Source organism: Anser cygnoides, chromosome 26 (assembly GCF_040182565.1).
Source record: "Anser cygnoides isolate HZ-2024a breed goose chromosome 26, Taihu_goose_T2T_genome, whole genome shotgun sequence".
In the NCBI taxonomy this organism is placed as follows: Eukaryota; Metazoa; Chordata; class Aves; order Anseriformes; family Anatidae; genus Anser; species Anser cygnoides.
Window position 1 is genome coordinate 2247939 of NC_089898.1, and position 25224 is coordinate 2273162.

The 25224-nt window shown below is 56.5% G+C and overlaps 1 protein-coding gene across 4 annotated transcripts in view; it reads left to right on the top strand.

Moving 5' to 3' along the window:
• The window catches only part of PPP3CC (protein phosphatase 3 catalytic subunit gamma), a 28275-nt gene extending 3525 nt beyond the window's left edge, over positions 1 to 24750 (top strand). Inside the window, exons 2-15 of one of the 4 annotated variants that reach the window (XM_066983361.1) lie at positions 8598 to 8795; positions 9064 to 9188; positions 13914 to 14025; positions 15791 to 15936; positions 16309 to 16448; positions 17022 to 17099; positions 17187 to 17281; positions 17962 to 18087; positions 19010 to 19087; positions 19878 to 19904; positions 20846 to 20927; positions 21330 to 21427; positions 23310 to 23339; positions 24527 to 24750. In XM_066983361.1, the coding sequence (XP_066839462.1) occupies positions 8598 to 8795; positions 9064 to 9188; positions 13914 to 14025; positions 15791 to 15936; positions 16309 to 16448; positions 17022 to 17099; positions 17187 to 17281; positions 17962 to 18087; positions 19010 to 19087; positions 19878 to 19904; positions 20846 to 20927; positions 21330 to 21427; positions 23310 to 23339; positions 24527 to 24705 (1514 nt within the window). In that variant the 3' untranslated portion in view covers positions 24706 to 24750. The remainder of the gene's footprint in view (positions 1 to 8597; positions 8796 to 9063; positions 9189 to 13913; positions 14026 to 15790; positions 15937 to 16308; positions 16449 to 17021; positions 17100 to 17186; positions 17282 to 17961; positions 18088 to 19009; positions 19088 to 19877; positions 19905 to 20845; positions 20928 to 21329; positions 21428 to 23309; positions 23340 to 24526) is intronic. The other 3 variants (XM_066983363.1, XM_066983362.1, XM_066983364.1) reach the window with 3 other exon arrangements.
• The last annotated feature ends 474 nt before the right edge of the window (positions 24751 to 25224 follow it).

Genomic DNA, 25224 nt, shown 5'->3' on the forward strand with positions numbered 1-25224 from the left:
GGAGGCCGAGGAGCCTGCCGGCACGCCGCGGTGAAAGTGCAAATGCTGCCCGGGCCGAGGTGGGGTCTGTAAAAAGCAAAGCTGTGTCGCGGCCCAGCTCTTCCCAAGCGCTCAGTCCCTGGCAGCAGGGACCCCGAGGGTTTCTGAGCTGGAAATGGGGCGTTTGGGGGGGGTCCTGCCCTGCGTCGGAGCTGCTTTGCGCCGGGAAGGGGGCCGGTTGCGCTCGGGGCTGCGGAACGGGCGCTGGTTTCGCCGGGTGACGCCGTGCTCCGTCCCGACGTGAGTCAGGAGTCACCGAGCGACGCTTCCCCGAAGATCTGGCGGTAAGGAGAGCCCTTCGGCCCCGGCACGCTCCCTGCAGCCCTGGCGTGCCCCCGAAAAGCAAAACCTAAACCCCAGCGCTAGCCTCGGGCGCCGAAAATTTTGGTAAGGCGCCAGGGGAGCTAAGGCTGGGCTGCCCTTCGGGTTTCTTTTTTCGGTGGTTGCTCTGAGAAGAGCACCAGGTGCTCGGGGCTGGAGCCGGGGAGGGTCGCTGGGTTTTGTGCGGCGTGGTTTTTCCTCTCCCTGCTATCCAACCTGGGGGAAGGTTAATCCCGTTCCCCGTGTTCGGGGCTGTGCCTGCTGCTCGGAGGCCCCGTTCCGCAGCGATTAGAGCAGACGGGCCCCCGTTATTGAGTATTTCCCAGTTCACAAAAGCACGGGGAGCTGAGGAACGGGTCTCTTCCATCCCTACCATCGATGGTGACTGGTTTTAGGGTCGGTGGGAGCTGGTTTTAGGGACAGGAGACGAGGGCAGGCTGGTGCTGAGGGCCGGAGCCCGTAGGAAGTAGGGCAGGGCGCTGGCTTAAAATAGTTGCGAGCGCCGGGCCCTTTGCGATGAGGGGAGCTATTTAGGTAATAAAGGTATTTAGGTATTTATCCTATAACGCAGGGCTTGGGGCTGGGCTGGGGGTGCCGGGCAGGATGGTGTCCGCTGGTGGCTCGAGAGCGGAGATGCTCGTCTGGGCTGCGCTTGTGGAGCAAAACCTTGCAAAAATTCATCTTGGGGCACGAGTTGAAAGCGTTTTCCCCACCCCAAGCTGATTCTGGTGGAAGCCCAGTGATAAAAACCCGTCTTAAATGGGGGATTCGGGCTAAATTCCCTGCGATCCCGAGCTTTCTCCCAGCGGCGTAGCTCCGGGAGGAGCCTCCGGTTCCCTCGCCTTGCCCTAGAAAATGCTCCCTCCTACGAGTGGCTGAGGAAACGGCTTTTGGAGCAGCAGGAAGACGTGATCCCGAATCCGAGGTCCCGGCTGTGGCACACCGAGGTGCCCCGGAGGAGGACCCCGAACACGGAGGACGGGCGTCACTGCTCCGCCGATAACCGGGGGCTCGCTCGCTCCCCGCTGGTGTTGCACGAAGCCCTACGGCAAGGCTTGAATTTATATTTTAAGACACATTTTAACGGTCAGAATGACTTTCTGCCCGGCTCAACGTCTACCTAGCTCCTGTGGGAGCCTCGCCGGAGCTCGGAGAAGCCCATCCGTGGGGCTGCTTCCCCCGGGCTTGTGCCTGCGTCCAGCGTGGCCACGGGGACGGTGCTAATTCCTGCAAATACCCAACGCTGGGCTCAGCCCCTCGCGGTTTTGTTCCCTGTAGCTCTAGGACTACAGTTTTTTGGGGGCGTTTTCCCCTCGAAATGGGCTGCTCTGCGTCCGAACGGAGCCGGCGCACGCGATCGTGTCCCCTCGGGGTGGCTGGGACGGGGGGGAGCCGGCACCCCCCGCGCTGCCGCAGGCGGCCGGGCTGAGGTTTACGGCTCCCAGCAGGTGGGGAATTTGCCTTTGCCACAAAGCCCCCGCTGTTCCTCTATTAATGATCTATTAGTGGAGCCGCTGTCAGCTCGCTAACCTTGTGAAAACAGGTGGCGAGTTTCCCTGCCTGCTGACATCTAGGAATCCCCTCTTGTCTCCTTGGGTGAGCTCGCCATTTTTTATTTTTTTATTTTTTTTTTAAGTCGCTGCAGCTGTTTGCTGGGGACCTCGAGCTTTTTTTCTCCTCCTCTTTTCTTTAGTTTTTAATTTATTTTTTTTCACTCCAGCTTAGCCACGACCCCCTCGGGTCCCCCGGCGGAGCCGAGGAGAGGAAGGTGCCAGCTTGCGGTGTACGAACCCACCGGCTGGAAGGTCTGTAGGGGTCGAGGGCCTCCAGAGGACCCTTTTTTTCCTCTTCAGGCCGCTGTTGGGTGCTCTTTTTGCCACCCGAGGCGGCAGGGGGTGATGGAAGGAGCCCTTGGCTCGGGGCAGGTTGTCTCAATGACAATCCCAGGCAAATCCGCGTCGGTGTGCCGGTCATTAGGAGACGGACGGCGCGTCGGAGCACGGACCTCGGAAACCCGGTGAGCAAGCACAGCTCGAATTGTCCACCTTGATCCCAAGGAGGCCGCCGAAATAGGTCGAGCACGGGGCCTCCCAGGGGACAGGGACTCGGCTCCCCCGACGGGGAAATCCCCCGGGATGAGCAGGGCCGGGTTTAAGTCGCCTCCGCTCCACTTTAATACTCCTGGCTTTAATCCCCGCCAGCTCCTCGGAGGTGTGTCGGAAACCTCCTTGAGTAGCCGCGGTTTACTTTGGCAAAAAGCACCTTTTTTTTTTTTTCCCAGCCCGATAACACTGTTTAGATGCCGTGTTTTGCCAGCGGAATAGTTGAAGGATAATTGCGCCCTATCTGATTATTTCGGAGGTGGTGAGAGCGCGGCTCCGAAGGGCAGCTGTGAGGCTTTACAAGCTTTGTGGCCTCCAAAACGCGTGCGTGGACGTGGATTGAGGTAGCTTTGATTATTTCCTAGCCTCTTGCCGTTGCACTTGGCTCTGCGGCAGCTTTGGACGTGGCCGGGTTTGTGCACACGCCAGGTTTGTGGGTTGTATTTCGGCGCGCAGGACTGGCACTTGGGGTTTGGTTTTTTTTTGGAATTTAATGCACCTGGCTTCTGCACAGCCCAAACGTGCCAGGTTCCAGTAAGCGAGAGGATGCACGGCCCCAAAATTTGGGTGTCGCTCCTGGAATTACTGAAAGGCACGGCCTCAAAATTTGGGTGTCGCTCCTGGAGCTACCGAAAGGCAGAGGCAGGTTTGCTGGTGGGAGCGCTGTGGCTGGTCGCTGTCTCGGTTTCGCTCGACCCCGGTACCGTGCTGACTGCTCCTGCTCTCTCCCCCTTCGAAGAAATCATTCGGCTTGGCAGGATTCGCCGTACAATGCAGGTATTTTTAGGGCACGTCGCTGTCCTATTAAAAAAAAACTGGTGCAAGGTAGGGAGCGGAGCGCGCTTGCTGAGCCAGGAGGCTGGCGTCAGCTCCAGCAGCACGCTCTGGCTGATTTTGGGTAAAACTCCGGAGCTACAAACTCCCGCGATTAATCCTTTGTGTGTAAAGACAGTGATATTTACTCGAATACAAGACCCTAATATTGAGGAGGAGGGGACCCAAAGCCCTGTGTGCCAGGCAGGGCTGTGCACCATGAGTTCACAGCAACGGCTCCTTCTTTGGAGAAGCAAAATTCATTTCTTGCTCCGTTTACGGGTGTTCAGAGCCTCAGGAAGATGCGGCTCTTACTCATAACGAAAAAGGAAGATCGCTGCCCTCGGAAGAGCGGAAAGAATATGCAAAAGTTTGGAGGAGGGCAGGCGGAAACGGCGCTAATGATTGCTCCTGGCTCTTGCTGCGTTTACGCAAGGAAGGTGTTTGCTTGACTTGGTGACTTCTGAGATACTAACACGGTTTATGAGAGCACCAACCGGTGTCAAGGGGACAAGTTGCTTGTTTTTTCAGGCTCTCAGAGGCTGGAGGAGTGAATTATTGGCTCCGCTTCGTGGCGGCTTGGTTGCCACGCTGCTCGTGTAGCCGGAGAGCAGCGCTGCTCCGACACAGCCGGATCGGGACGCCCGTGCCAGCGCTGCTGCCGGCTGAAAAATGACAACAGATTATTTGTCAGGGCTCGGGCCAGGCTTTGAAAAATCGGTATCGAGCATAACATCTGTTTCTGCAGGCTCTCGTGTAAACTTGCCCGGAGGCACCCTAGGGGAGGGAGAATTTCCTGCAAACCGGCTCGGGGATTCGTGCGGCGGAGACAACGTGGCGTCTTCTGACCAGGGACGTGCATGGATTTCGAAAAATAGGGATTGTTCTGTAGGAAATCAGTTTTTAATAAGTGTTAGGACTACCAGCGAGTTTGAAACCGACTTATTTTAGCTTCTGAGCTTCAACCCATCCTTGCTTTTGGGCTGGCCAAGTGTAAAAACTGCATCCTTCCCGTTCCTTTGCTGAGTATCGCAACAGCCTCTGCATCCTTCCCTGGTCTTTGTGAGTATTGCAGCGGGCCCCGATGCAGCGCTGATGCCCGAGATCCCCATCCTACGAAAAGCCGGCTGCCACGACTTGAGGCTCCTGTAAAACCCGGCGGCTTCCGCAGGAGCTCGTGCCGTGGCTGGGTTCTGCTCGAGCGAAGTGGCCGCGGCGTCACCGATCCGCCCGCCGCCTGCCTCCGAGCCTTCGCTGGAGCTCCGTGGGATGCTGAAACTCCTGCGGGCACGAATCGAGGGAGCCCTGCCCCGTGCTGGACGGAGGAATGCGGGTTACCTGCGGACGGGAGGAGCGGCGGCCGATAAAAATACCACGGGGCTGCTTGCAGATGGAAGGAAAACGCCCCGACCGCCCGCGGCCCGGCAGGAGGAGGTTTTGTCTCTCCGCTCAGCCCCCGTGCAGGGCTCTCGCCACCGATTTCTCCGCCTCTGGCGGCGGGATCCGACCTTCTGGGGGCCGTGGCAGGCCGGCACCTCTCGTCCCTGCTGAGTGCCAGTGAAATATTTTGGATGCCTCCCAGCGCAGGTGGGGAGGGCGCAAGCACTGGGCGCCGTTCCTGCCTTCCGCCGCGTGTCGGAGGCTGAGAGGCAGCTTTTACGTGCGCTCAGCTTTGCCCGAGCTGCGCTGCCTGCCGCAGAATGCCCAAAATGTACTTTTTTCTCCCCAAAGTACATCTGTAACCATCTGTTCGCCTCGCTGGCTGTTAAGACTCGTTCGGCGAAGAGCGAGCGGAGAAGGTTGTTGCGTGGAATGCCCTTCGGGTGCGCTCCCACCCGTTTGGGGAGTTGCAGGGAAGTTTGCGTTGAACGTTTTTATTTTGGGGGGGATTTTCTGGAGTGAAAGCCCGGCTGGAAAGGGAGCGCTTCGAGCACGTAGTGCTTGCTCCTTTTTCAGTACAGATCTCGCCTTGCTCAGCCACTCCTCAGCATCTAAACGACAGCCCGAGGCTCTCCGTGGCTCTGCCCTGCTCTTCGTGTAGGCGCGGGGGTGGCAGGACCCCCGTCCTCACCTCTCCATCCCCTCTCAGAGGGCTGGCAGCGCCTCCCTGCTCCTTCTCTTGCAGCCGTGCCCCGCAGCAAGCGGAGCTGTTGCCGTCCTCTGACTTTTTACTGAGCTCCTTCGAGCGCAGCCGACCTTTTAATCCGTTTTACTCCTCAAAAGTTCGCTTCCACGGGTGCCCTCGGGCACGTGGCTCGCGTGCGCCGCGCATCCCGCTAGCAGGGCGAGAATTGCGGGGCTTCTTTGGTAGCAAGCCGTGTTGGACGCCCTCGTAAAATAATAACCCAGACCTAAAATTTTAATTTTTAAACCCAGCCTGGATGCGGCGCGTGCAAAAGGAAGGCGGCACGGAGGGCGCAGCCCACGAGAAGCTTGACGTTGGGCACGTTTTCCCCACGATTTACCCGAATTAGCGCCCGCAGGCAGGAAGGAGCCGGCCGTGGGGCTGAGTTGAGCACCCCGTGCCCTCCTGCAGCCCGTCGCTGGCCACGCCGCCGGTGTGCGAGGCGAGGAATTATTTTTTGCAGGGGGGAGCAGAAAGCAGTGAGGGCGCTTCGAGGGTGTGAGGCTTCGGCTCGGCTCCTTGCCCCCGGCGCGGAGCCCTCCTGCTGCGCCGAGGATAAAATTCAGACCTTAAAGGAAAAAAAAAAAAAAGAAGGAGCGGATATTTATGTCAGCTGCTTGCACCCGGCCGCCTAAAGCCCTTACACAAGTTATGCTGGCTAACAGGATTACTCGCTGGGACAACACTAATGACTTAAGTCTGTGTCCTCGTCCCCGGCTGCGGGCGGGGAGCAGGCGCTGGGGGGTTCGGGCGGCTTCTGGGGCGGGGAGGATTTTTCCTGCAGCCCCTGCGAAGCTTTTGAAGCACCGGACAGCCAGACTGGAGAGCCGAAAAGCCCTTTTTTTTGGGGGGTGGGACAGCAGGAAGCGTAGAAAATAGGCGGTGTGGAGTAATCCCATGTCTTAACGCGGTGTCTTTGCTGCGTGCGTGCGTCCCCAGGACGGTGCTGGTGTCTCTGGCTGCTCCGGAGCAGGGATTTCTCCCCAGAGCCCTTCTCGTGGCACTCCTGGATCCACGCTGCTTCCTTCCCGTGCTCCTCGCGGGAGCGGAGCCGCGCGAAGCCAGCGAGGGAACTTACATAAAAGTTCTTGGCTGCTCGCAGCGGCGCGGCCCCGGGTTTTTCTCTTGCGTAACTGCGCTCGCATGGGGCGACCAAGAAAAGGCGAGGCAGAGCGGTGCCGGCAGGCTTTTGGTGGCTCTCCCCCGAACCGTGCGACGGGCGCCGCTGCTCTCGCGCACCTTTTTCTTTAGGCTGCCTGCCCCAGCTCCTGGCTGCCCACGGGGCTCTCCGCGCCCGGTGGCCACGTTTTGGGGTCTGGAAAGGCAGCGGCGGGGGGCACCGAGCCGCACCGTTCCCGCTTCTCTCTCCTCTTCCTTCTAAACCGTTTGACCTTCAGATGCTCCCTGGCTTCCTTGGGAGGCAGCTGGCAGCCGCTCGGACAACTGCCCGCTCTGCAGAAGTATTTACGAGCCGTCCCCCAGGCGCTGCAGGCAGCGGGTCCCCGAACCCCCAGCACCCTTCCCTCCGAGTCCCGTGGAAGTGCTTGCCCCCAGCTCCTCCACGTGCCCCCTTCCCCCTGCAGCCTCCCCCTGCAGCGCAAATCCAGAGAGAGTGGCACGAATAATGCTGAATTCCCTGAAATGCAGAGGGGTTTTTTTGGGAAAACGAAGAGGTCGCTTCTTTTTTCCCCCCCCCCCCCTTAGGCTGCAGAGGTGGGCAGTAGGGGCGGTAAGAGCTGCATCCAGCCCGTGTCGGTGCACGCGGGGGTCCTGCCAAAACCTCGCTAATTGGGGGCTGCTCGGCGTTAATTGGGGGCTGCTCGGCGTGGGCTCAGCTCTGCAGAGCCCAGCTTCCAAAGCTCGGAGGAAGGAGGGCCACCGCCGCGTCCCCTTTCATCGCCTCCGCTCCCGTCCTCCGCTGTCCTACATTCGGCCGCGTTTGAGAATTGATGTTCGGAGCAAAGGAGCTCTTGTGGCTCTCTGCTTTTTCTCTCTCTGCCCCCTGGGTTCCCGAGCTAAATAGCTGCTATGTTTGCATTTGAAAGAGACGGGCTGCGTGGCTCTTGGCCTGTTAAAATCCACGTGGCGTGGGGGTGTCTTTACCAGTGATGGGTAAGGGATAACTTTGTGTCTGTACCAGGTAAGGGATAACTTCATGCACCTATAAAATGCTTTTCTTCCCCTCCTGGCTCACGGTTAAGCGCCAACCAGATGACGGGAGGTGCAGAGGAGGTGGCAGGTTAAAAATCTGTTGCAAAATAGCTGCAAAGGGGCTCCTCCGTTCCCCTTCCCTCTCCGGGGGCTGCCCCGAGCTGATCTCCATCCCCGGCCACACGTTGAGAGCTGGCTGATGGGCTCTTACTGGCAGCTCCTCGCCTCCTTTCCCAGCATCCAGGCCTTCCTGGAATTTATTGTGCAGCCAGCCACGCCGCAGCCCTTAGGTATTATGCAAGGCTCATGTGTTCTCCTTTTTTTTCTGGCGGGTTAGCCGGGCCCGGGACGAGGTAGATGAGTAAGGCAGATGGTCCTCGCCTGCGGTGGTTATTTCTGCTCCGTGCGCTTCCTTTCTGCTGGGGGTTATCTCCTCGCAAGTAACACAATTGTCTGGCGTGAACATAATAATGCCTTTCAGTGGGCTTTTTTCTACCTAGATGTCAAAAGCAGGCAATGTGTTGCGGGCAGATAAGGCCCCGACTTGCCTCCAGCGGGGGATTTCCTCGTGATTAACCCGCCGTTAAATTTGGGGTTAAGCTCCGCGGAGCAGCCCGCGCCGGGAGGTGAAGGCGGCTCCTCCACGGTGATGATGCGCTGTGATTTTACTGGGAACCGGCGTGCTTTTTGCCTTCTTTCGCCGATATTTGCGTGCGCTCCTGTTTTCCTGCAGCGTTCTGGCCGTGACTCTCCTCGCAGAGCTAGGAGGCGGCCTTGGTGCCCGCGGCTTCGGCGGCTGCAGATGGCGTTTTGTCTGCGCACGGCGGCTTTTTAAGCGTGCCGAGGGTGGATTCGGTCTCCCCGGCAGCTCGGCTTCCCATCCTTCGGGATCCGAGAGCGTAATTTCAGCGGGAGCGTGTTGCAGAGCGTGCGCCCGCCTCGAAGCTTGGAGCTGCAGCCTCCTGCCGCAAAGCCTGCGGCTCCTTCCCCCCCCCCCGTGCCCGCCACGAGCGCCGTCTTGCTAACGCGTCCCCTTCTGCTTGCAGCCGTCCCGTTCCCTCCCACGCAGCGGCTCACCCTGAAGGAGGTGTTCGAGGACGGCAAGCCTCGCCTCGACGTCCTGAAGAGCCACTTGGTAAAGGAAGGGCGCCTGGAAGAGGACGCGGCGCTCAAGATCATCAACGATGGGGCCGCCATCCTGCGGCACGAGAAGACGATGATCGAAGTGGAGGCTCCCATCACAGGTCAGAGAGCCTCCCGCCCGCCCGGGGATCGCGGGCTGCTCCCGGTAGCAGCTTTTTCAGCCCTCTTCCTTCCACCGGGGAGGTTTTTAAATTGCCTTAGCTCTCGGAAGAGGGGATTCTTGCCGCGTACGTTTTGCGCGAGCTGGGTGCGAGGCGGGGGTGGCTTGGGTCAGAGCAGAGCCGTGCTCCTCGTTGCTGTCGTGACCTTTCTTTTCTTAGCGTGTAACTCTGCCCCTCTTCTGTGCTCTTCTTCCTTCCCCCCCCGCAGTGTGCGGTGACATTCACGGGCAGTTTTTTGACCTGATGAAGCTCTTTGAAGTGGGAGGATCACCCAACAACACCCGCTACCTCTTCCTGGGAGACTACGTGGACAGAGGCTACTTCAGTATAGAGGTGACAAACCAAAGCTGAACCGGGGGGATGCTAACGCTAAGCTAGCAGGTGCAGACCTAAAAGCTTACAGACTCGCGGGATTCAGCTTAGCAGGGGGAAAAAAAAAGCACTTTGCAACCGAGCCACCGCTTCCCCACTGTCCCCTGAAAGTATCCAGCGTGTGGTGCCGGAGAACGGGGTCGGGAGGAAGGGGCAATGAATTTTGGGGGCGCAAAGGCGTTTAATGGTGCGCCTTGCTGTGCTGTGCCTGTGTGACTGCCCGCCTCGTCCCCTGGCAGGTACGGGTGGTGGAACATCACGCACCCCGTTAGGGTTTTGCAGCTCACTGGGGTGCCAGGAGCTGGGGGACACTGGGAGCTGCTGGGTAAAGGGATCGGGGGGTCCCCGTGGCTGCTGCTGGCTCACCAAAAAGCCACGACTGACACAGGCAGCGAGGGAGAGCAGTTGGGAAGTGCTGCAAACCCCAGAGCCCACTGGAAAAGCAGCACTTGTCCCAGTTGGAGGTGACACCTGGGGACACGGTGGCACGAAAGACGTCAAACCGGGCGGTGGAGCAAGGCAGGAGGAGCTGCGAAATCATTTCGGTTTCTCTTTGAAGAGGAAGGGTGCTACCGCAGCGGGGCTGTGGCAGGGGAATTTTTCTGTACAGGACGCGTTCAGTTTTGGGGAGGAGCTCTCAAGGCCAAGGACGGAGGCAGGTCGTGCGAAGGCTTCTTTGAGGAATCCTGCAGAGGATCCGGGAGGGTCCCGCCGCCAGCTTGCGCTCCGGCGGCTCTCTGGCTCGCGCCCAGCCTCGCGCTCGGTGTGTTCCTAAACACGGACTGCGAGCCAAGGGGTGACAATGAGCTGTTTTCCGGGCTGCTCCGAAGGTGGGGTCGTGGCTGCTGGATTTCGGGTGGTGCTGGCAGGAGGAGCCCGGCAGCCTCTGGGGAGGAAGGGGACGAGCAGAGCCTTCGGCCGCTTGTCGAGGCGGCGGGGCTGCTGCAGGCCGGGAGTGCAGTTTGGGCGTATTTCCCTGGAAAAGAGGATCGTAGAAATTACGCTGTTGCACGGCAACTTGTTCCGAGGTGAGAAGTGGAGTTTTTTGGTATTCAACCTTCAGGTGAGGCGTGCTGTACCTTCTGGCTGTGCGCGAATTCACAGATCCCAGGCGATGGAGTGCCGCTCCCACTTCTGCTCTTCCCTTTGACTGACCAGACGTTGGGGATCCGCAGAAATGAGCGCTGAGTTTGGGACCAGAGCCCTCGTCTCTCTGTGCCCTGCTGGTACTGGGGACTTCCAGGGACGTGGATGAGCCTGGAGAGCAGATTCAGTGGGCAGAGGAGTTTGGTTTGTGGCTTTTCCCTCCCGAGGAGGAAGGCCTGAGGACTACAGCGAGCCCTCACCGCTCTGTGCTGAGTCCCGAGGCTGAGACGCGGAGCCCGTGCAGAGCACCGTGGCGTTTTTGGGCTGAGAGCCTCGGGCCGGCCCGTGTCAGTAAGCCGTGAGCGTGCAGGTCTCCTTTCCTGCTGCTCTTGACCCTCCTCCTTCCCCTTTTCCCCTCGTGTCTGCGGAGAGAAAACCCCCGAGCGCTCTCCTAGCCCACGGAGATCGCATCGATCTCTCACGAATCAGGGTGGGCTTTGATTAGCACATGCGGGGGCTGATCCAAATGTCACCGATAAAGCAGGATCTAGAAGGCTTCACTCCCTTGTTCTTATTGATGTGTGCCTCTTCTTCCCACCTACTGCTGCCTGTGTGCTTTAAGAGGTTCCCACCTGGGTGTGCAGCAGCTGGCTCGGAGGATTTCTCCGAGCGAGGAGCCAGCAGCCCCTGACGTGAGACTTGGCTTCGTTTTTGGAAGATTTCTGCTCCCTAACGTGCAAAAACTTGGGGTGGCCGGAGCAGCTGGCCTCGCCAGCGCAGAGAGGGGTCTGACGTGGGGGTTTTGGTGGCTTCATGGCCGAGGTGACCGAGAGGCAGCGAGGTTTTCACCACGGGGAAGGCGCAGGGCACCGGCAGCACCCCTGCGTCACGGCACCAACTTGGGCACCCGTGTGCTGGTAATCACGACCTTTTAACTGAGCGGAATGGGAGGTAATTGTCTAATTGCATCCTGATGCAGGCAAAATCAGGAAACGAGATACAAAACTGGGGGCCGAGGAGGTGTTGAGGCAAACCGTGCTGCGTGTGAGCAGCCCAGGTAACCCTTGGGAGCCCTCCCCGGTGCTCTGTTGGGTTGTCAAGGTAAAAGGAGCAGTTTTTAGCTCAGATAAAACCTTTAAAACCCCTGAAAGCCTCCGTTCATCAGCTCAGCTGGACGCCTTCAAGAAATTATTTCTGGGCTTGTGGCTTAGGGGAATTCTCATTTAGAAACATTCGTTCCCAGTGAGCGTAATGAGGCCGTGAAGAGTGCGGGGTTTTATTTTTTGGGTCTCTCTCCTGTTCAGTTGCTGTTTTTCAGAAGCAGGTAGAAGCCTGGCGAGACAGCTGCCAGGTTTGTTTGGAGTTAATCCACGGACTCAAACGAGGGGACTGGCAGGCAGCGAGGAAACGGGGCTAAATAATTACATTTTGGGATGCTGACGAGCCAGCATCCCGACAGAGGATTCCCTCCCCGGTCTGCGAGGGGGCAAGGTGCTTCCTTCCGAGCACGCGCGCGTTGCTGGGCCTCCGGCTGCATCTCCCAGCCCTTACGCAGGAAGGATAACGTTAGTCAGCGGCCACCCTGATCTGCGAAGCTGGGCCTGCCAGGGTACAATGACTATAATTGTTTTATTAATTATCGAGCTATTATACCGGGAATATGAGCTATGGAAGGAGCGCGTTAAGGACAGGGTGATAACGGGATACGCCGCTGCCAGATCAGCTTCCAAATCTACCAACAATGGGGCGCGTTATCGCTGGCTAATTAGGAATTGCACGTGCCGTGATTGTGCCGGGCTCGAATGCGGTTTTATCCAGAATAATTAGATACGAAATAAAAAGATCCAGCCGGTGCTGTAAACCTGACGTTAGCCCCGATGGCTTCGCTCGCCCCGAGGGGTGCTGCGGGCAGGGAGGCAGCGCTGGGTCCCTGCTGGGCTGTGGATGGGATGGGATGGGATGGGATGGGATGGGATGGGATGGGATGGGATGACCCACGGAGCCTTGGAAGTCTGGGAAGGCTGTTGGGTGTCCTGAGCCCACCCTCGCGCTGCTAGCACCTTTCTCCCTGCCCGTCCCCGCGTTTCAGCCCGTGGAATCGCTGCAGGCCGTGGGCAGCCGCCGCCGTGCCGCAGCCCTTGGCTCTGTGGCTTGGTTGCTGCCTGCCCAGGAAGAGCCATGGTGCTGAGCTTGATTTTTAAAACACTTGGAATCCGGTCTTAAATAACTCTTCAGCAAGTTGCTGACCTGCTGTACACCCCAAATGCGCCTCTTTATTAATGGAGCGTCTTTCTTGCTTCGCTTCGAAGCAGTGGAGCCGGGGCCGGCTGCTTTCCCCAATGCTTTGCCAGTCGTTTGTTTCAGTTACAGCGATTTTCATTTCCCGGTTCTCAAGCTAACTCAGAAACGTGACACTAAGGCTGCAGACATGGGAGGCTAAAGCTTTAAATCACAGAATAATTAGGAATGTTTGTGTTGGGGGCACTCGTCCTGTTAGTGGATGTAATGAAGCATTATTTCTGCTAGCCCTAACTGCAGCTTACATTACCTGCCACTGTCTCTGGCCCCATTTCTGCTCAGATTTAAAACTCAGGTGTTGTTATCAGTCTTTTTCTGTGGGGTTGAGCTGTGCTGGATGCAGATGGGTGCTCTGCAGCTCCTTGGGATCCCTGCGTGTCGTTGGAATGACTTAATTTAGGGCTTACCTTGGGTATCACGGTATTAAAACACTGAGCCCCCAGGGTATCAGTGGCGGAAACCAACCCAAAATGAGTTCATTTCGCTTCTGGAGGCTGTTCCCACGCTGCAGCAGCTCCTGGAGATGTGCACGGCAGATCAGCGATGTTTTACGGGTCCAGCACTCCCCTCCTCCGTGGAGCCTCCGCCGTGAAATATTTCGGGGCCCCTGCTCCAAAAGCTCGTTTCGGTGCGGCTTTGTTTGGCGCGACCTCTTCACAGGTGTCACGGCTCCGAGAGGGGATGTGGGAAGCCCTCTTCAAAGCCAAAAAGGTTTTACCGAGCTTTTTTTTTTGGCTAGGGTTTTCCTGTTTTGAACTTGAACTTCACATGACTGTAGCGTAAGCAGAAAAACAGAGCGGGGGGGGAGAGCCGGCGAGGAAGATGAAGTTGATTTTTTATTTTTATTTTTTTCTGATGCTGAAAGCTGTTGAGGAAAGGGCCAGCGGGACGGCTGGCTGCTCTCCGTGATGGTCTCCGCTTGCGATGGCAGCGGGACATCCGCGCCGCAGCCGGCTTTGCTTTGCTGCTCCGCGAGCGGGTGCCGCTCGCTTGGGTCCGTGCTGGGAGGCGAAGCTGCCCCCACCCAGCCCAGCACCGCTTTCAGCCGAATGCGACCTCATTTGTCACTTCTCCAGCTCGGGCCTAATATAGAGAAATGCTCGGGGTGGCTTTTCCCCCCCGCTGGTGAGGTTGGCCAAGATAAGATCTGCTGCCGATTATGGAGCTGGGTTTCTATCAGGGTTCCACGCCGAATGCAGCCTGTTGGGTGTCTTCCCAGAAACACTTACTGAAGTCCGCGGATGATTAGTACCCTGTAAAAGGTTTTCGTTACCCGCCATCTCCTCCTTCCCTCTCTTGCAGTGTGTGCTGTATTTATGGAGTTTAAAGATAAATCATCCCAAAACGTTGTTCCTCCTTCGAGGGAACCACGAGTGCAGGCACCTCACAGAATACTTCACCTTTAAACAAGAGTGTAAGTATCCCCCGTGTAAGGATTTAAATCTATTAATGTCTCGCGACCGGGTGTGGGGGGCTTATTTTGGGGTGGGGGGCGGCCACGAGCGATACCAGGTAGGTCTGGAGGTGGAAAAAACAGCTGTTTTTTTTTATCCTGAATAGGCAGCGTTTCTCCTGTTACAGCTCCTGCTAAAAACCACACAAATTTTTAAGTCCCATGAAGTTCTGGGTGCGTGTTGATGCGGCCTTCTGGCTGCAGAGAACAACCCTGGATGGAGGAAACGAGCACATCTTCCCTGCCTTGATGCGGCTGCATGCATCCCCCTCCCTGACTTCCAGCCCCAGCGCCGTATAATTACTGCCAAATGACTTTCAGCTCCAGATTGTGCAGCTGGGATCGGTGATTACAATTGGAAGCAAATAAAGGATTTGGTCCTCAGTGTTTGCACTGGGGAGAATCATTACCTTTAAGATGATTTTACTGGAGTTAAAGATAGTTTCGGGCTGCGTTTACGTATTTTTAAACTATGGCTGATGAGAGGCTGGGGAATGACCCCTCTCCCCCGAGGCTGATGGTCATTATAATCATAAAGCAATAATCATAGAGGTCTGCAGCAGCAATGTGCAGCTCTTTGCTAGGGAACGGTTGCTCAAGACCCAACCTCGAGGAATGGTTACGGGCAAGGCACAAGCCCAAGCTTCATCCCTGCAGCTCGGGATGCTGCTGGACAGGGTAAGGCCGATAGGTACTGAAATAACGAGGTCTGTTTGCCCAGAAATGAGCTGGAAAACATCTGCCAGCTCTCTGCTGGGTGCCGTAGTCATCAGGTGGTGGGAGATGAGCTCCTGTCGAGCTGGGCTCGATTCGAACCAGGGAGCCGAAGGTGCTGGTTTTTCCCCTCCTTCGGAAGGCAGCAGATACTGCCTTTCCCCCTTCCCGTATCGTAGCCTGCAGCTGAATAAACCTGTAAGTATCTCTGTAAAGCTGTTGAAAGGTGAACTTGCCATTCGCGCAGGTTTGGATTTAGACAAAAATGTGTTTTATAGCATTAGAGGGGTTTTCTCAAAGACCTGGCTGTGTTAACACACTGCTGCCTCGCAAGGGGGGCTGCAGGTGCACGAAGACACGTGCCTGACGTGCCGTGATCCTGTCCTCTGCTCTAATGGGAGGCATGGAGAGACGTTCCTGAACGTACGTGGGGGCTTGCTGTAAAAGCTGAGCTGCTTTTGGAAAGGCCACGTTGGCTCCTCGATGTACAGAAACACGGGCAATTCCTCTCGGAGTCGGGAGGTGCAACGTGTGTAGGAAAGCCTGGGATGACTTTGTTAGCATCCCAAGTCTCCTATCACAGTGGCACCCGTCGAGCTCCTTTTCTGTGTTAATCTTAGTGCAGGTGCTCTAGAAAACAGCTCGAAGAGAGATTAATATTCCTGACCATGTCCAGATTTGGAGCCTTTTTATCTTCGTGCCCAATAAGCATTTTTCTAAGGCAGCGTTTTCACCAATGCACGGGTGCAAAGTTTTTGACTTGCAGGGTCACAGCCGTGGAGTTCCCACATCACCTTGGGTGTTAGCCTCCCTCAACTTATTTATCAGCGCTTCGGCTGATCAAAGCTTTCCTTACTGCTTCTTACATCGTGTGGGTTGGGATGCATGAATGACTCCCTGAAAAAGGAGGAGGAAAAAAAAAATAGAAGAAAGCTTTCAACCTGAGCAGTCTTTGTCGTGCAAATTAGTTCAGTTTTTGCATCTCTTCCTCCCCGTGCCCCCACCCCAACAGGTCGAATCAAGTATTCGGAGCGAGTGTACGATGCGTGCATGGATACCTTTGACTGTCTTCCTCTTGCTGCCCTCTTAAACCAGCAATTTCTGTGTGTTCACGGAGGACTGTCTCCAGAAATCACGTGTCTAGATGACATTAGGAAAGTAAGTAATCTTCACGACCTTCTCACGTTTTTGGGGTATGTTGGGTATCCCGACTGGGGTTCGGCTCCTTCTTGCAGCCTGTTTGCTGCTCCTGGTTTGCACGCATGGTAAAACTCTGGCTTTTTGGAGTGGTTAGGAGGGGGAGCATAGCTTAGGATTAATGGTGTGGTTAATGGCAGGCTCGATTCACATCTGGGCTTGCAGGTTGCAGGCTCCTGTGCTCTGCATATTCACGCTGCGACTCGCTTCTGGTGTGGTCAGAGGAGGCTTAATCCTCGGGAAAAATAACCACAGGTCTAACCTAGAGGCCGTCTCCAAGCCGCAGGGTCATCAGCCCGTGTATGCTGTCCTGACGTTGTGCACGTTTTTCAGTTAGACAGGTTCAAGGAGCCTCCAGCCTTCGGCCCGATGTGCGACCTGCTCTGGTCCGATCCGTCGGAAGATTACGGCAACGAGAAGACAGTGGAGCATTTCGCCCACAACACCGTTCGAGGCTGCTCCTATTTCTACAGGTAAGCGGTGTTTTAGGGGACCGATAGGCTGGAGGGTTTTCTCTCCTTATGCTGAAGTGTATGGGGAGATGAATTGCTATTCGGATCACTCCGTGGGACTTCACAGCGCTGCCTGGCTCTGGAATAGAGCTGTTGGCTTCTTCTTTTGGCTCTAATGGACAAAATCTTGTTCCCTCCTGTAATGTTGAGCTCTCTTTGGATCCGTTGCTCTATGAAATGGTGATATCGGACGGCAGAGATGCTCCTGCTTGTTGGCAGCCTGCCCTTTTGAGTGGTTTTCAGGCACTGGACGGTACCAGGAGCTCTAGGAAATAATCCTTTCCTGTCTAAAGGAGGAGCATTTGTGCTGACAGACCACTTGTAGCCTGGCTGATAGGGAGGATTTGGCACCGGGGGTCTGTTCAACAGAATGCTTCGCAATTCATTGTTGAGCGATGCGATACATACTGGCCTCGTTTGGGGATGCTGGGCACAAACTGAGCCGATGCTGAAAGCGGCCGGTTCCTGAAACCAAGACCTTGGGTGCTACCTGTTCTCTTTTGCGACGTGCTAACGTATGTTTTTGTTTTCCAGTTACCCTGCAGTTTGTGATTTTTTGCAGAACAATAGTTTGTTATCTGTAATCCGAGCTCACGAAGCCCAGGACGCTGGGTGAGTGCCACCGAGCAGCCTCCCTCTGCCTTCCTGCCACCCGTGCGGAGCAGGAGCGGTGCGTTTAACGCTTGACCTGCTTTTCAGGTACCGAATGTACAGGAAGAGCCAGACAACAGGCTTTCCGTCGTTAATCACAATCTTCTCTGCACCAAATTACCTAGATGTCTATAACAACAAGGGTAAGGCTGGCAGGGCCAGGGCTGTGCTGCTGTTGGGCTGTCAGTACTGGCGTCACGCTCCCAGGAAATCCCTCTCCATCTTCCGTGGCCACTCTGCCCGCTCCTCTGCTTGCATTTGCATGCATGAAATGGAAAAAAAGAGCTTTCTGTGCTAACCCGATGGCAGCTGGGGAGCTGGAAGCGGCTGGCTTCTCTGACTCAAAGATCTCAGACGTTACTGTGGCAATTAACTGTCAAGTTAGAGAGCCTAGAATAATGCTCTCGTTTCCAGCCACATGACAACTGAGCACTCTTGATGAACGCTGCCATAAAAGAGAAGCTGCTTGTACAGGCAAGCTTTAACTTCCCCGTTCCCCTGATACCATGTACGTACTGTGGGGAACTTCCCTAAAATGTATTTTTACCCCTCGCTTTGGATCTCGGCTCCGTGCACACCACTTCTGCATCGATTTTAACGCCGTAGTTAAATTCACCTTCATTATTATTACGAGCTTTTGTGAAACAATAGATCACCTGAAAAATACTGCTTAAACTCTCTGGTTTTGGATATCTGGTAGTTTGATTCCGCATGAGCCCGACCTCTTGTTGCTGTTGATAATGAAGTTTAATTAGCAGAGGCACAACTCCCTGAGGCTGACGGCTCCTTTGGGCTTGCGTTGTGTCTCCTTGCTCTCTCCTAGCTGCTGTACTGAAATACGAAAACAACGTCATGAACATAAGGCAGTTCAACTGTTCCCCTCATCCGTACTGGCTTCCAAACTTCATGGATGTCTTCACATGGTCTCTGCCTTTCGTGGGAGAGAAGGGTGAGTGCTGTTTGGATTGATTTTTGGAGTTGCCCAGGGACTGGTCGTAGTTCGAAGCCCGAGTGTGCGAAACCTGTCCCACGAGCTGCTGAATGTTTTGGGACAGTGTCGTAACTTGTTATAGCAGATACCGCTGGGAAAAGCGCTCAGGTTCAAGGAGAGCCGCGTGCTACTGGCTGAAGCTTTAAAATAATTGTCCATAGCTGCTTTAGAAAGCTTTTTCCAACAAAACAGTCCCTTCTTCCTAATTCTGCCTGGCCGACGGAGCCGGTCTCGGTTGGTCTAGCCCTGCCTCGGGATTTGGAGACGTTTTCCCTCGCTCCTCGTGTGCAGCAGAGGAATGAAAATCTCCCGCTGGCTGGTGGCCAGAAAGGAAGCATTCACTTGAATGTAAAGGCTTATTTCATTTTGAAGGAGGTGAGGCTGCTTAAAATACATCCAAGACTTCGCCTCGCTTTCTCAGCGAAGGAGTCTTTACACCTCCTGGCGGGTTTTAAATTCCGCACCGGAGCTGTGGGTTTTGAGGACGACTTTAACAAGTCCGAGCCAAAGGATTTTTTGACTTTGAGGGAGCCGAGGGTTGAATTCCCCGCAGACCTGAGGCTCCCGGAGCCAGGTGGCGAGCTGTGCAGGTTTGGGGTGGGGAGGCAGCGATGCTGGCACCCCGCTCCCCACGGCTGCTTCATCTGTGCTGTGCTTGGACCGCGTCCACCTCCTTGGCAGAAGGCGCGGAGTATGTCGTCTGCTCTGGGTACTGCTGCGAGGCACCAGCAGCGAGCAGCTAAAAAAGTGTCTCTGGGCTCCCACTTCCAGAGTAAAAATGACCTTGAAATCGTTCCTTTGTCCGGCTTGTCCTCCGAATCCCTCCGCCTGCCAAGCGCGCGCCAGGCCTCTCTAATCTTCCTGTCTGTGCTTCTTGCAGTCACAGAAATGCTCGTTAACATCCTCAACATATGCTCCGATGATGAGTTGATTTCAGATGGCGATGAGACATTGGAAGGTAAAGAAAAAAAAAAAAAAACCAACTCTGCTAGGACTGAGCTGGTAACACTGGGGGGGTGACGGTGGGGACGGGTCTGGGATGCTAGCTCGAGAGTGCTCAGCAGCTGCCCTGCCAGGGACTCCAGATCCTTTTTGGGCAGCCCTTGTGCAGCCGTGGGTAGGAAACGTTTTTATTTTTTTTCCCTTTGCTGCTCAATCACAGCGAAATTGAGTTATATGCCCTGTGACAGACACTTCTTGCCAGCTCCTCTGGAGAACGGTTTCCTGCTCCTTGCAGAGACTGCTTCCCGAGTTGTTATTTTTTTCCCCCGAATCTAAATTTGCTACAGCAGAACATCCACCCAGTCTGCTCATCTGTTGCGCCAAACTCCTCTGAAGTGGCTCCTCGTGTCAGCCCAGAAATGTAGATCACAGCTTTCGGCCCTGGTTTTGAGCTGTGCACGAAAAGGGAAGAAGTCACAGCGTGCTGGCTGCAGTTCGTGTCGGGGGGGGCGGCGAGCAGCAGGGACACCAGTGGGGACATCGGGGGGGGTCTCGGGGGGGGCTGCCGGCACAGATCTGCGCAGGGTGGAGTAAAATCAGTCCCGCAGGGCGGCAGAACACCACGGTGCTCTAAAACGGTGCCGCTTCGGCCGACAGCTTGACTTTAACCCGCTTCTCCCATTTGCATTTCGTTTTTTTGTTTTTGTTTTTGTTTTTTTTTTCTTTCTCCCTCCCATGAAAATTAAATTTGTTTCTTCTATCTCTGTCTTCATCTACTTGTTTCTTGGTGTCTCCTCTCCCTGAAGATCACTACATTTCAAGCTATCAGAAAGGTACCCAGCTAGAATTTGCTACCGGCTTAATTTTCACTGCCTGTGCCACCAGATTCCTTGGAGTGGATTTGAATAGCTGACTAGTCGGGCAGTCTCTTCATCCCCCTTTCAGTTTTAACATAAGCGCCGTGTGTTTTTTAACCCTTCTGCGTTCCCCCAGGAACTCGAGAAACGGGGTCACGTTTCTATCTGACTTCTGAATGCAGCCACCTAGTGCATGGCTGAGCCATCGGTGCATGTTAGACCTCCGGTTTGGCTTGTCCTGTCCTGATGTGCACTTGGGCCACGTGAAGAATCTCAGCCGAGAGGAGATGTATTTTGTTACCTCGTTTACGTTGGTTTTTTTTTTGTTTGTTTCCAGTTACCCTCCGTGCTTTCCTCCCACGTTTTTGGTCTGTGTAGGGGGAAGGGGAGCTCACCTCTCTCACTCTGTGCGTGCGCGGGGCTCCGGCCGGCCCTTCGCTGCGTGCCTTGGATGCCAGAGCTGGTGCTTGCGTGGCGCTGCTCCCCGCGGCGAGCACGGCCCCGGTGTTCCGCCGTGCCCATCAGCAGTCAGACCCGGCCGCGTTCTGCCTTGCAAACCCGTGTCTACGTGGCTGAGTCGTTTGTGTTACGTCCTGTGTAGTGTGAGCGAACCCCGGTGAGCTTCCGACGACGCCTGTCCGAGCTGTTCCCTTTGGTGGTTCTACTCTTTAGACCTCTGAGTCCGTGTCTCATCTTGTCGGTGTTGTTGCCCTCCTCACTGCCATCCTGACCGCCGGCCTCGGCGCTGTTCTCTCGAGAGCCCTAGCCGTGAAACCTGTAAACCGTGATTTTCCTTTTCCTGGAGTCAGACAGGGGCTTCATGCTGACATTGCCTGTGCCTCCGAGGCAGGACGGGGAACCTTAAACATGCCGGTGGTGTTTTGTTGTTTTTGTTTTTGTTTTTTTTTCTCCCGAAGGTGGGACAACAGTCCGTAAAGAGATCATCAGGAATAAGATTAGAGCCATTGGGAAGATGGCACGTGTCTTCTCGGTCCTTCGGTAAGGACGCAGCACGGTGCGCGGCGTCGCGTTCTGTCTTGCTCTGGGTCCCGGGGGACGTTCGTCGGTGCCCGCGTGTTCCAGGCTGCTGCTTTAGGGCGGGTGGCAGAGGCTCGAGGTGCCGGTTTCTCTGCCCGGCTCCGTGCTCCGGGCGCTCCGAGGCTTCCGAAAACCTTGGATGAGTTGCGCGTGGCCCTCGCGGGGCTGGGACGCGTTCGCCGCGCTGTAGCTCTGCGGCGGAGGCAGGGGTGCTGCGTTCGGGAGGCAGGGTCGTGCTCGGCACTAAGCGTCAGCTCCCCGCTGCTTCAGCTCTCGGGGCGCTCCCCACTCCTTGCACGGACCTGTCTGAGCCCCGCGTTAAGCTCTCGGTAACCGGCTCTGTTTTTTTTTTTTTATTTGCAGAGAGGAAAGCGAGAGCGTGCTGACCCTCAAAGGCCTGACTCCCACAGGTACCCTGCCCCTGGGAGTGCTCTCAGGGGGGAGGCAGACCCTGCAGACCGGTGAGTACGAGCCGTCCCGCCCCGCGCAGCACAACACCCAGCCTGTAGCTCTGCATCCGGGCCCCGGCTGTCCTGGAAACTGCTCCGTCGGTTTCCATAGGCGTACTTCAGGGTCCCGGGGGACCTGAGAGATGCTTCAGGCCCCCGGGGAGGAAGGATTCCCAGGCAGAAAGCGGCAGCGTAGGTGGGGACGTGGAGAGCCTTCCGGCCCGTCCCCGTGCACCCCGGAGGAGGGGAATACGAGGAAGAACAGCCAGCAAACAGCACCCGGCCCAGAGCACGCCTGTTTCTTTTTTTTTTTTATATATGTTTCTGCAACAATCATCAGTCATTTCCCTTCTAACCCTGCCTCATCAGCACCCTCTGCTTCAGCCCGCTGCTGCTGTGTGACAGCGTACATCTGAGCGTAGCGACAAAAACCACGCCTGCTCGTTCGTCCTTCGTTAACTAACCCCTCCTGGTCGGGACCCAATGAAATCCTGCATCCCGTCAGAGGAAGCTGAGGTTTAGCCCAAGCATCCAGACCCTCCGGGCCTCTGATGTTTCCTATTAAGACTTCTTCGGGCCCCGTGGTTCTGAGCTGCTTTGGGAGGTTTTCTGTGCTCGCTGGCTTTCTTTGCTCCCTCCCTCGCCAGCCCTCTGTGCCGAGAGCCTGGCCGGCGCTCAGGGAGCGAGTTATCGCACCGACACGTGTCCCCGGAGGGAATCCTGTAATCTGGAGGTTTTTAATCCTTTCCTGCTGCCAGCCTTTGAATGCTGGCATCGAAGCAGCCCGCTTTCCCCCTTCCGACCGGCGCTGGGTGATTTCCTGAGGGCTCCGGAGAGCGCTTGTTCCGGGATCGCCTCCATTAAATAGTTTGCAAGGGAGGAACGTGTCAGTGCCTCTCCTAGGTGGGGGCGGAGAGGATGCGGCGTCGCTCCCAGACTCCCGGCTTTCTTTGCCCGCAGAGGAGTGTGAAACTCGCTTATTTTATAGCAGCCGCGACGGTTTGTCGCCCCGCTCCCGCTGCAGGCGGGGGGACGGCGGTGGGAAGCCGCAGCTCGGCTCGAGGCGCTGCAGCCTTGAGCTGCCCTGGGGTCTCTGCAACACCTAAAGGGGCTCGAGGGGGCTCCAGCCCCGAGCACGCCCTTCCCTGCCCCTCTCCCCATGGGACCCCTTTCTTTTTCCCCTCCCAGTTCCGCACATCCCTCCGGTTAGCTGCGTCAGGGTCTCTCCTTCCCTCCCTCCTTCCCTGCTGCCAGCCTCCCGCGGCACGGCCTGGCAGAACCAGCTGAATCGAAGCAAGCTGCCAAATCTGGAGCAAAGACGTTGGGCTGCCGCTTCCTTCCTCCTCCTCCTCCTTTTCAGCCTCTCGAGGACCACGTGGCTGTTCCGTTGCGGCCAGCGCCAAACCGGCGGCATTTTGGGGCTGAAAAGGGGGGGATCTGGTCAAGGAAAAGAAACGCCTGCTCCCAGATGTCGAGGCAGGGGCTCGACCCAAACCTCCTCAGCCTGCAGCAGCCCCGGCGAGGGGGGATAGAGGGGGATATTGCTCAGCTCGGTGGTGCCGTGGTGCTTGGGGGCACTTCGGGGGGGTTGAGACAGAGCCCAAGTGGATTTGAAGCATCGGCCGGGTTTTGGTGGTGTAATTCAGGCCAGCTCCCTGCTTCTGCCTTCCTTCCCCTGGGGCTTATCCCCGTGCTGGCACCGAGGGAGCCCCCTCTCTGCCCCCCAGCTCCTGTCCCCTTCCTTCTCCGCCGCTCGGTTTCGGCTGCCTCCACCGGGGGTGGGTGGCTGCGGGCTCTGCACCCGCGGCGCTGATGTCGGATCACTCACTGTCACTCTTTTTTTTTTTTTTTTCTGTCTCCCATTTTTGCATGCCACTGTTCTTCTGTATTGCAGCCACAGTAGAAGCGGTAGAGGCACGGGAAGGTATGGCTAGAACCCGGCGAGAGACTCGAATCACCTCCGTGTGTGTGCGCGCGCGCTGATTTTAACGAGCTTTGTCGGCCTCGTGGACGCTTTTTACTCTTGCATCACCAGAAGGGAGGGAGGACGGGCTTCTGCTGGGAGGCACGAAGCACGCAGCGGGCTGGGGCAGGGCTATTTTAGCCTTCGTGCACGTAGTCACCGAGCCCACCCTGTCCCCCGTGTGCCCCGGTGTCTTGAGACCTCGGTGCCGGGGTCCCGCGACCTCGTGGCTGAGCCCACCCGCTGGAAAACTCAATCCCACCACGTCTTGGCCAAAATCCTTAGGGTCGAGCGGGTCGCCGATGTAATTTTTGCCTTCCCCCGGGTTGGGCCAAGATGCTCCCGGGGTGGAGGAGCAATTTTTTCCCCCGCTGCTCTTGCGGAAATAACGGCTTAGCCAGCTTTCTGCCCGGGGAGGTTCTCTCCTCCGTAGCTCCGTTCAGCGCCGATGAACGGGGCCACGCATCTGCGGCTGGGTTGCAAACCAGCCAAGTCCTCGCAGAACGATTTGGCTCAAAACCCCTTTTTCTTCCGTGCTCTGTAAGTCGAGCATTTGGCCCGCGTCACCGCCGCGAGGGTCCTGGGCTCTGCCTCGTGGCGGTGACCCAGGTGCACGCCCGCCCCCCGGGGGGGGGGATGGATTTCGTCGCCCGGGTGCCTCCTGGTCATGCAAGAAGCACTGCGCTCGCGATCCGAGGACTGTTTCTGTGGTCTTGCAGCGTGTGGTTTGTGCTGGAGTTAAAGCCTTGCGGTGGTGTCTTCGTTGGTTTGGTGTTTGTTGGTTTTTGTTTTTGTTTTTTTGGTTTTTTTGTTTTTTTTAGCATCGTGTTTTTTCAGCTTTGAAAGTTCCCTGACATTTCGCCGTCCGGGGCCGTTGAGCACTTGTCTGGTCTTGGAGTTCCTTCTCCTAAAAGAGGTGCCGCCAGGGAGCAGAGCCAGGCCCTGCTTGACCCCCTGGCGGTGCTGCTGGCCCAGTTTGCGTCCCAAACTGGGGGACTGGGCGATGCCCGACCCAGGGTCCCAGACACGTGCTTTCCGTCGCCCCGGCGGTGCTCTGTGCGTCTTGCCGTGTGCTGCGGGGCTCCCCCCCAGGGGGATCCGCGCCTCGTCCTTTTTAACTCCCCTCTCTCCACCCCTTCCCTCCGCAGCCATCCGTGGATTTTCGCCCCAGCACAAGATCCGCAGCTTCGAGGAAGCCCGAGGGCTCGATCGCATCAACGAGCGCATGCCGCCGCGCAAAGATTCAATGCACTCGGACGGGCCGGTGAACTTGGTAACCTCAACAAACTCTGCGGACAAGAACGGCACAGGGAAGAAAGCCCAGTAACGGTCCGAGCGCCCGGTCTGCACCACTAAAGGATCCAAAACTTAATGAATTTTATTTATTTATTATTGGGGCGGGGTGGGGGCAGGGGAGAAACCAACTTCACCTGGAGGCACGTTCATAATCCAGTTTGCATCCATTCTGTAAGAAAGGTGACCATTTTGTAATTTTTTTATTTATGTTCGATATATAAAAGAAAGTCCATCTTTTTTTTTTTTTTTTAATTTAGAAACCAATCTTAACTGCTAGCGCATATTCCCAAGCGTTGTGCTGTACAGCTGACCTCTCCTCCGCGGGAGGCAAACCTCGGCGGGGGGATTCAACCGAAACAAAACCAGTCCCAGGCAACTCGGGTCGTCCCCTTTGGTACAATTCTCGGTTAGCCTGTGCTTTCCAAAGCAGGTCCTTTTAAAATAGGGTTGGTTTGGTTTTTCTTTCTCTTTTTTTTTTTTTTCGTTCACGGCTGTCTTCTTCCCAGAGTTTGCTGTTGTTTTCTTCGGCTTCTTGCCCACCCGCGTCCGC